The 11245-nt window shown below is 38.4% G+C and overlaps 1 protein-coding gene across 1 annotated transcript; it reads right to left on the bottom strand.

The window, feature by feature from the left end:
- Positions 1 to 271: 271 nt before the first annotated feature.
- tmem38a (transmembrane protein 38A) lies at positions 272 to 10440 on the bottom strand. The gene is made up of 6 exons (XM_042417247.1): positions 9839 to 10440; positions 5178 to 5334; positions 3965 to 4149; positions 2615 to 2702; positions 2002 to 2119; positions 272 to 927 (listed from the first exon to the last, which is right to left on the bottom strand). Exons 1-6 carry the CDS (start codon positions 9960 to 9962, stop codon positions 724 to 726), a joined length of 876 nt encoding a protein of 291 aa, XP_042273181.1. The 5' UTR covers positions 9963 to 10440; the 3' UTR covers positions 272 to 723.
- Positions 10441 to 11245: the final 805 nt, after the last annotated feature.

Below are 11245 nucleotides of genomic sequence, written 5' to 3' on the forward strand. Positions count from 1 at the left end.
ATAAGTTAGATAAGTTAGTTGTAAAGTATTAAGTCAGTGAAAACCTAAAAAAAAATCTATTTCATCCAATTATCAGCTACCACTTCAAACTTTTTACTTTGATCAACCATCTAAAAGCTGATGATGTATTGTCCTTATATGTAATACCTTAATGCATACTGATTCATCTAAAACTAAAATAGAGACAAGATGTTAAAATTACATCTAGAACGCTGGTTATAAGCATTTATTACCACTGAATATTGAAGAATTAAAAACCACCAAGACAAAATGTTTCTCTTGATTTTTATTTAAAGACATGAATTTGTCTTCATCTCAATGTAAAAAGCAGAAATGTTCTTTCACATTACGCTTCGTTCACATTTGAATTTCAGATTGAAATCGCTGACACTTGGTTACACAACTAGCGATGTGGAACAAAAGGCCATCCTAAAACCACCGTGCGCCTCCTGAACGTGGATCACCGCACAGTGTTGAGCACAGATGCAGGTAAATAAATAGGTTTCAAATGTCCGGGTTGGGTTGAAGAGTGAATCGTTTGCCGTGATATTTACAGAGTCCTGTGCTATGTAAAACGCAGAAAGCACCTTGTTGCTCTAATAGAAAGGGTCTCATTTGGTGAAACATCAAACTGCCCCTTTCCCTAGAAAGGAATGGGAAGTGCCATCATGCGGAGGCCATGAGGGCGAGTCAGATGCAGTTTCACTGGTGCAGTGTGGCGCCCTACTCGGCTTTCTTTGCCTTCCTCTTGCGAGCACCTTCGCTCAGCTCCTCCTTGGTTTTGAGCGGTGAGGATGGGACGGCGGCGGGGGGATGATGGTGGTCAACCTCAGAGCCACCCAGAGGGGAGCCGAACAGCAGATGGCAAATCCAGGACTCAATGAGGGCGAAGGGGGAGCCGTGAGAGTGACGAGCAGTCATCACCACCTGAGAGGACAGGAAGATGGTGACGGTTAAAAGAGATCAGCCTGATTTTGTGATATTTAAAGGAGCAAGAGACTTCAGTTTTTTACAGAAAGCCTGTGATACCAGGCAGAGACAGTCTTATGAAAGATTCTGTTTGATTATGAGAATTGTAGGATCCAGTATTTCTAGAGAACACAAATTCAGGATATCTCTGCCTCTTCTGCCTCTTCTGCATCATGTGTGAACATCATATTTTGCATTTTTCTCTTCCAATATATGGAAATGAAATACTGCATCTCTGCTGTCTCTTATTAAAGGTACCTTGTGAAAATATCTTGTGAACAATCCCGACATGCTGAATATATTTCCTTCCTCTTAAAACCTTTGCAAAGCAAAATGTTTGAATGTTTTGAAATCTGCATTGTTTACATTGCCTAGCAGTCTTCTTCTTTTGCCGGCACATTGCTACATTTGTTCTCGATCAGTAGAGTAGCAAGAAACTGTTGGCATCACCGACGTTCTCATCTGCATACGTGTGTGTGTGATAGTGGAGCTGCTCATCCAAATACTGCTGCACAAGTGGTCAAATAGTCCACAGGTTGTGTTTAATTCAAGGGACACAAAATACACACAACAGGCCCTGTGCACTAAAAGACAAACTAGAAACAGCAGGTGCTTTGACACTTCAACTCCAGCTCTAATGCTCAGAGTTAAATTACCAATTTATAATCTTAAATCTTTTACTGGGAGGAAGGATTTTGGTTGTTTCTTTAATATCAGACCAGTTATAAAAACCTTCAACCTAACCCTTTCTTGTTTTTGTTTTGTTTTCCTAAACTTAGCCACTAACTAATCTGTACATATGCTGTTGTCATGTTCATGTTCATACTGAAACAATGCCATCTTCTTATATTAAACACAACACACAGTCAGAATTAAGAGAAATAAAGAATACGGTCTAGACCTGCTCTATGTGAAAAGATAACTTTTGTTATGATTTGGTGTTATATAAATAAAACTGAATTGAATTTAATTGAAAATAAATCATGAAAGCAGCACTGCCAACTACGCTTCACAGAGCAGCACTGATCGTACCTTGCTTGTGGCCATGAACAGGGTGAAGATGAGGATGAGGGTGCCCTTGGATATCGGCAGCCAATGAGCCTCCTGCAGGGTGAAGAGGATGGCTCCGTACAAACTGGCTTTGGTCGGGCTGCAGAGATGAAAGACAAACTGTTAGTAAAATATCCGACTGCAGCAAAGATCAAAATGAGATAGAACATAAAAGTGCCTCAAATATTTTTTCTAACAAGTTTGAATTTGAGAACCTGCAATTTTTATTTTACTTTTGCATTTTCATTTTGATTCAATGCTTGGTTTTTTGTTGTAGGAATAAGAAGTTTCATCTGACGGCGATATTGTTTAAGCAGCATGCATTACAAAGTGCCAAAATGCCTTTTAAGATACGACCACTAGAGGGCACCAAAATCAGACATTTTCAAATACACTGTGACTTTAACAAACCTGTGTTTAAAAAAGGCTGACAGTGTTTTGTGCATAATTTGATTTATTTTTTAATCACAGTTACCTTTAAGTCATAGTTTTGTGAATGAAAGTTTTGGTTACACACAGTCTTGAGGGGGCAGTAATGAATGTATTTGTGTATCAGCAGTCACAGGGAAGGAAACACACACACACACACACTTACAATGACATGTTGAGGATCTCATTGGTCTCAGGCCTCCACACACCACGCAGCAGCTGCTCAAAATTGGAAATGAGAGCTACTCCAGAGCCTGGGAAGATAAAAATAGACAGTGGAAAAAAATGAGGACAAGAAAGTCTGTTGTCTTGTTTCACTGCTCTTATCTGGCTTCAGCTTTTCTCATCCCATTTTCAACATGGACGCCTGCAGGGCCTCGCTATTATATCAGTGACAGTAGGGGGATAGCAGAGAGCAGAAGAGCAGAGAGCAGAACCCTTTTTATGTATTTCTATGGCTCATTCTGTATTACTGGAACATTTTACAGTAAAGGACAAAGTAACTGATCTGCCTGATCCATATCAGGCTTTCTTTTAAATACTTTTCTCCTTCAAAAATTGTTGCATATTTCAGACATTTAGAATTATTTGCTCAAGGAGACATTAAGTCAAGCTAAGACGACCCAACAAACTTACCAAACATTTTTATTCAAGCAACAATTCATTTAAATCAAGCTCTAATTTAACAAACTTTATTTTAAACTGCTGCCTATTATGCAGCAGTGATTAGTCATTGTGAATACAGTGCATGGACAGATTAACCTGCTGGGGGGAATTATATTATTCTTATTGAATGATTTATTTATTATTATACTGTACCACGTAAGCATAAATCTGAAATAATCTTGAAACTAGATTTTGACACATGGTCAACCCAAAGTCTAACCAAAACTTTCATCATGTCAGTTGTACCTTAGTGATGTTTATTCCTAAATAAATGATCAATTAAATCACTGCAAACCATTTGATATACAGTAAGTCTTGAGATTTTTAGGCTCCTGAAGCACTGGGGCTGTGGGGCAGTCGCTCAGTTGGTCTCCCAGCCTTGCATTAGTGCACATGTGCAGCTCATTCATGTTTAAATCTGGCTGTTGTGCAATCAACTGAAGATGTTGCTCGCTGTCACTCAGTGAATGCAGCTGTCAGCCCACAGAGCCGCAGACACAACGAGCACTGAGGACTACAGACTGATCAAGTGCTATTAAAGACTTTCTTCAAGGAAAAGTCTTTTGTCACTTCGTTCTTTTTTAAAATAAAATCACAAGAAGGTCTTATAACTCCCCAAATCTATTTGTCCCAAAGTTGACAATTCCGCACACATAGACCAACAATCTCCACAACTTTCCTTCATTCACAATAAATCCGTCATCCCTCATTCAATGATGGAGTAAAAGATGTTCATCGGAATTATATATTGCCATTTTTTTCTAGCTGTCCCGTTACAACGTGAAAACACGTTTACTGACTTACAGACAGTGAATGGATGCACATTTCTGTGAAATTACAACACACTGACCTTTGATGTATCCGATGATGACCATGATAAAGAAGCCATGGTGGTAGGCGTGGTGGGCGTGGTGAACACCGGCGGCGATCTTACGGGTGCGGACGACTTCCTTCAGGGCGACCAACACCAGCTTGACGGGCAGGAAAGCCACACATTTATAGAAGAGGTTCAGCGGGCAGTAAAAGATGAGGTACCTGTGTTTGACATATAGAGAGAAGAATAGTGGAGAGTTGGTTTTTAAAGCGAGGAAAGAGGAGCGTAAAAACCTGTTTTCTGCTGTTAGTCATTCTATGATGTATATTCAGCTTTGATGGATGAAGTTTGTATCAAATATTAAAGGGTCAGTTCACTCAATTTACAAAAACAACACATTTTCCCACTTCTAATTAGTAGTATAAAGTCATGCTGGTTTTATTTGTCCATGTTTTGAGATTTCTGCTGCTGATATTCTAATACAAATGAGGTAAATGGTGTCTAAAATGATCCACAGACCACATTGTGGATATTTTTCTCAATTTTTTTGCATTTGGAGGAAAATTGCTCCCAACTGCTGACACCGAGGTCTGCAGATTATCCTGATTGGTCGTGTCATTGTGTTTTTATTTTGGGGAATATTATGCCCTTATTAGTTAAATAACATCAATTGATATAACAGGAAACAAGGGAGCAAGAGATACAAAAGAGGTCCCCAGCTGGATTAAAACCAAGGATGTTGTAGTAAACCAGAAGCCACAAGGGCGCCTCCGGGGCTCTTAAAAGATATGTTACATTTGAGTTTTTAGTAATTAGTAAGTAATTTTGCAATGCACCTAATTGGATATATAATGTTCAGCACAAAAAAATAAAACTATCCTCATAGCTAGGTAGCTCTGATATTAAGGGGGACATTTATGTGTGTGTATGATTTGGGTGAACTGACCCTTTAAAATTTGTTCTTTTTCTGTGAAAGGCATTTTAAAACACTGACATTCCTTTGATAGATGCTTTTGTCCAAAGTAACTTACATTTTTAGCACAGACATGTCACAATTACGCAGCAATTTTACCAAAATATTACAAACAAAATTATCTTCAAAGGGAATGATCAATTTTCCCATCTACCACACAGAAATCTGATGGGAAAACATAATTCAAGAAAGCCAACGCATCCATCAGCCACGTGTGACCTTCAAGCAGAATCTCTTCCCATGTGAAGAGTAAAACCATTCTGAGGACTTTCTCACCAGACAGCTGAGGCCAGCAGGATGTGGCTGTTGTGTTGGAAATAGTCGATGGGGCTGCTTCCAAGCATGAGGTCTGCCACGATGTAACTACCAAAGCAGTAGAGCATGGCACAGAGCCAGGAGGCCACAGGACTCCTGCGAGAAACCTCCACCGAGCCTGCAAAACAGAAAAAGAGCTGTCAGGACCTGTCCGTCACACACGGTGGAGTGTGAAAATAAAAATATCACAGCAATAAAGATTTTTTGCAGTGAGAGTACAAGTTAGTTTAGAATGTGTGTGTGTGATTACGCAGTCAGTGTCTTACTTATATATATATATATATATATATTTATATATATACATATATATATATATATGTATGTATGTATATATATATATATGTGTGTGTGTGTGTGTGTGTGTGTGTGTGTGTGTGTGTGTTCGGCTTTTATTAAATGTCAGATGTCACACAGTCAGGATCATCTGCTGCCAATGTGGAGGCAGCTACAGAATTACCTTGAAAAACCACAATAACTTCAGTTCTTTATAATGAATTAATGAATTGGTTTATTTACACAACAAAATATGAAACAACTAATATATCTTTGGTAAATAATATAATTTAAGAAAAACTTTGGGGTAAAAAGTCTGTATAGTCTAGTGACTCCTAGTGGCAATGCATGCTGTAAATCTGTTTCAAAATGATTTATGGATTCTTAATAGAGTAGCCAACTCCATTGATTTAGCATCACATTTCTATAATATTGTCATGATGGAGAGTTTTTTGGGGTTTTTTTTAAAAAAGGGATCAAAAAGCAGCAGAACCAGAGATATCGTCTTTTTAATTCCACGCATGCTTCTTCCTTGTCAAAACCTGGTGCCTACATTACCCACAATGCAACTCAGAATAGCTTCAGGCTGTTAATCTCAACCAGAAATGAGGAGCAGGCTACAGAGGTCCTGTAGATAACCTCACTTCTTACCAACTCCAAACTTTTTTTCATTGTCAAACTTGTAGTCCGCATTCCCAACCAATGCTGACTTAAGTAACATTTATCAGATTTCATGCAGCTCTCTCTGGATCCACAAAAAAGTTTTTTTATTTAAATATTTTATTTATTTATTTGTCAAAAGCTCATCAAAGTGTTTTATCATCAAAATCAAAAATTATTCCAACCTCCTTAATAATAAGTCTCATATACTTGAATTCTTTGCTCTTTTTTGGGAATCACAAAGATTAGATTGAAAATTTCTGTTAGTTCCCACAGAGTAAAACTGTTAGCAGTGACCTTCATTATCAGTGGAAGCCTTGTGTGTCTATGTACTGTATCTTCGTCCACGCCCAGTCAACAATTTCAGTGTACGCCCTGATAACACGCCTTTTTATCATAACCTAATATTGACTCAGGACGTCTACAGTCATTTGGAAGTTGACAACTTACCAACAGAATCAATGACTGAGTCTTTAAAGTACATATAACTGAGCGGAGAAGAATATCCGATTCATATGTTTTGTATATAATAGTTTGGTTTTTAAAGGTACGTGCATGTAAAACTGATCTGTCACATATAAAACACGCATATATGATGACCCATAGAAAATCCTTGTTTTTGAGTTTTGATTATATATCAGGACACTTCAATCATTGTGTCAAGTGCCAACAGTTAATTACTCCAATAAATCAGTATGCAAGACATGTTAAACTGCAGCTAACTGCAGCCAAACTTGTGCTGTGTTACCATTAACCTTTCACTGGATAAACACAGATCAATGGGTAAAACTGACTCCAAATAAACCGGAAAAAAATAGATGACTGTTGGTTTATGTTGTTTTTCTGTAGTAAGTGGACATAGCATACCAGCAGTAACACAAGAAAAAAGTATTCTGATTATTTATTGAAGTAAAAGCAGCAATACACACAACAAAACTGCTCCATTACAAGAAAAAGTCCAGTATTCAAACTTTTACTGAGGTAAAAGTTCAGAAGTATCATCAGCAAAATGCACTAAAGCATCCAAACTAACAGCACTCATTATGCAGAACGGCCCCTGTTAATGTTGTATTATAACACTGGATCATTATTATTGATACATCAATATGTAAGCAGAACTTTAATATTGTTGCTGGTTGAGTTGGAGCCAAATTTAACCACCTTATACTATTATATAAACTGATTATATGTTTTGTAACTATAACTGTGACTATCGCTGTGAAATAAATGTGGTGCAAGTACAATAATTCCCTCTGAATGACAAAAGAGCAGAGGTATATAGTAGGATACTTATATGAAGTACAAGTACTTTCAAATTGTACTTCAGAACAGTACTTGAGTAAATGTATTTGGTAGCATTTCAGCAGTGCAGAGGTGTCCTGATATACAAAAACAACAGATTCATATATCGCATACAGTACATAGTAGGTCTATATATAATGAAGTCTTTATAAACATGACCATAAACGTGTACGACAACATGCACATATCTGATTTTAAGACTGTATATGTGTTTCCATGTGGGTGAAGACTTGCCAACATTGTTACGGACACAGTAAGTCGAGACGTGAGCAGAGCGCGACTGCTTCGCCTCACAAATCTCCAACGACAGGTGGGTGAGGGTGTCATGGTGCGACTGGCGCTCAGTTTGAAAGCAATCTGATCCTGAGAAATGCCGCCCTATAAATATCATCTGCTCAACTGCTTCTCCTGCCTTGCATCTGTCAGGCCTGTCTTAACCTCTGACCCCCCACACACTTGTCTCTCCTACCCCACCCATGTCGACCCCCTGAAACTCATTCATGTGCTCCTCCGACATGCAGCGTGACCCTGTTCTCGGACACGTGTAGCCAATGTTGAACATCTTGCAAATGTTGCCAGCGCAGGTCATTTGACTGTAAAATTTTCTCAGATATGGAGATAAAACAAGGTTGCAGTCATGAAGTCAGTTTTGGTGGCTGCATGTTACAGTAAACCTGATGAAATCATTTAACTCTACACTTTGTATGAATGTTTAAATGAGCACTCTGAGTGTTTTTGACTTCTTTTTCATTTCCTTTAACACAAAATACAACACATGTGGTGAAATAAACATCATCCTATAAACTACTATGAGAGATGTGAGCGCAGCAGTGTCACAACTGCTCTTTTCCTCTTGTCATAACTTTATGTGAATATTCTGCTAAAATTAGCAAACAGCATCAGTTGTAAGAAAGGTTAATGAATTAGTTCAGTCCGAATAGAAAATTCATTCAATTTTTACTCAATTTAATATCTGATGATGATTCATATGTTCATATGTAAACCGTTTGTTTTCAGCTGTTTTCATTTGTGTACTCTGCCGTCGTTTGTATTTATTTGATGTTTTTATATTTATATGTTGTGTTCATGTGCTTGTGGTTTTATCCTGTGTCACACCGCTGCACAACCATGCTTTCAAGTCAGCCATCTAACAAACTATTGAAAGCATCGAAGGCTATAGTACAAGTTTAAGAAAAGCATGTAATGTGCATTAACTTTCTCTAACAGCTTGCATTGTTTATTCCAAGTTTCCTGAAGCCAAATGATTAAATTGGGGTTGTAAAAGTTTATTCATCTGACTAGTAGCTCCTACATGTTCCTCACGGCAAGCTGGAGCATCGTTGTTGATGAATACGTACGAACTGTTGAGGTAAATATCAAACTTCAACACATGGATTATGCTGTACAAGCTGTTCTGAGGGGATTTGCTGGACACAATATGCTCATATGAAGCTTTAAAGCTGCAGCTGTAAACTTTTATAATTTGTGGCCGAGATGGTTTTCCACTGTTTCTACCATCTTCAATGAAGTCTTAGCTGACATGAAAGTGAGCAGACAGTGACTGAATTTTCATCTCAGAGTGAACTTCTCCTTTAACAATGTGGCAACTGAGTTATGTTAAAGACTACGCAATGCTGGGCTTTTTACTCAGAAGCTTATTTCATGTTTAGCAGTCAGTGTAAATAGCCTGCAAGTGCAGCAGAGGGGCTTCGGAGGCCCACTGACATCTATTTCAGGATCTTCTATTTATTGCCTAAGTTGCTGGCATGCACAGGCCTTCACTCGGGTTTCATCCTCCTCGGACTCCGTTGCTCAAAGGAGTTAAATCTTGGAAAATAGCAGGCAAAGCCGAGTGGTTTAATCTACTTCAGTTATTTCCTCAGTGTGAATGAGGTCAGTGCTGCTGCAGCAATAGACTTCCCCTCACACCAAGCATGCAGAGCTGTGCTGCTCCTGCTGGAGTTTATGTAACAGGTCATTCTTTATAAGGATAGGGTACTATACAGATAACAGCAACAGAAAGTCCTTGTAGGGATATGAGAACAATGTACAGTAATAGAACAGAAAATGTACTAAAATAAACTTTGGAATAGGCTTTCTAATGCACATTTAATTACTTATACAAATATTACGGTTTTTCATTCATTAAATTCAAGTTCTTAATGGTTTAAATGATGAGTTATCTAAGTTGGAAATATGTTATTCTAGATAGTTGTTTATTTTGTGTTGTTCTTTGTAGATAATTGCGCATTTACGCACAGATCTGATGAGTGTGGCGCATGCACCTGCCAAATAACATGCAGTATACCTCACAGATAATCATGTTTGTGAAACAATAAAGGATAACGCGCACTTAAAGCCAGCAGAAAAGTGAGAAACACACTCACCTGGCTCATACTTGAGGTAGAGGATGGACACGATGTAATAAGCGAGGTCAAACACAGGAAACATTCCCATTTTGGAGAAAGCTTGGGCAAAATCGCCCAAATTAAGAATTGCCAGCACTTCCATGTTGTCCGTCTTATCCTGAACCAGTGAGTCCCTGTTTTGTTTTTTATTCCGACTGCGCACTCAGGATCGGAAGCCCCCCCCAAAAAAACCCGGTCCGCCGACTCTCCACCAAGCCCCCCGGTCTCGACAGTGAAAAGCCTGTGACACTCAAGCCCTCCTATTAATACCTCTCATCTCTACAACCTCAGCATCATCATCATCATCATCATCCTCATCTGCGCTCCGTCCCAGCTGCTTTTAAGCGACAGCAGGTTCTGCATGACAGCTGCTTGAAAATTACAACATTAGACAAAGGGCTCGTTTGTCGTGTCTTCACCGTCGTCATTTAAGACGCAGTTGGAGGTTTGTCTGCAGCCACGAGACGCACTGAAGCCCGAGACAAGTGTCCCCGCTTTAATGCGGAGTAAGATTTATTCCCCCTCTCGTAAAAACATCCTTCAGTCCGGATCAGATCCCGCACCGAGGCTGAGTGCCTGCGGATCTAATCCCAAACACCTCGGTAACGTTTGTTGATATAACCGGCTGTTTACAAAACGTTTCAGATTAAAGGCGCAGAAATAATGAAGATAAAAAAAATAGACAGCAACACGATTTTTTAATACATATTTAATTAATTGAATTTCTTTATTTTTCTTTTTTTTCTTTTTTTCTTTTATGAACAATAATAATATTCAGAGCAATAACCTCCACGGCCACAAGGAGGCGCCAAAACCACCGAATTACACACTGGTGTTGTCAGGTGAAAACCTTGTATCTCCAAAATATCAACTTTTCAGGAGCTAAGAAGAAACAAACGTCCTTGTTTGAGAGTGATAACACTGTAATTATCATCTATTGGTCCATTTCTGTACACCCTATACTATACTTTAACATTCAGGGAGGTGTTAGAGAGAAATAAAAGCCACCTAAAATGTGTACTGTATTTTTGATAAATAAAGAATATTTCATACAAAGCCCCCTTTTTCTCCTTTCTCTAACTACATTCTGCACCCTGTCCCTCCAGTTTTAATTATTTATTTCATTTTTATAAACTGTATTTATTTTTTCAAGTCATGCTGTTTTTTTTTTAATGTTTTTTTTGTTCTTGCTGTCTTCAATTAATTGGCATTTTTTTAATGTGGTGACATCAAAGACAGTTAATTTAACTAACTAACTATTTTTACATTATTACCCAAAAGATTTTGAAATTATGTGGTTGCTTTCCGTGGTGATATGACCGATACTGTGAGGCTCTCACTTCAGCCGGGTAATTTTTGCTTTTCTTGAGTCAGTAGCTGTAGTTG

The sequence above is a fragment of the Thunnus maccoyii genome, chromosome 7, assembly GCF_910596095.1.
Source record: "Thunnus maccoyii chromosome 7, fThuMac1.1, whole genome shotgun sequence".
Taxonomy (NCBI): Eukaryota; Metazoa; Chordata; class Actinopteri; order Scombriformes; family Scombridae; genus Thunnus; species Thunnus maccoyii.

Coding starts and splice junctions, on each gene's coding strand:
- tmem38a (XM_042417247.1), bottom strand. CDS start 9,962: ATGGAAGTGCTGGCAATTCTTAATTTGGGCGATTTTGCCCAAGCTTTC. Junction 2,120..2,614: donor GAGATCCTCAACATGTCATT/GTAAGTGTGTGT, acceptor TCATCTCTGCAG/CCCGACCAAAGCCAGTTTGT. Junction 928..2,001: donor TGTTCATGGCCACAAGCAAG/GTACGATCAGTG, acceptor CTGTCCTCTCAG/GTGGTGATGACTGCTCGTCA.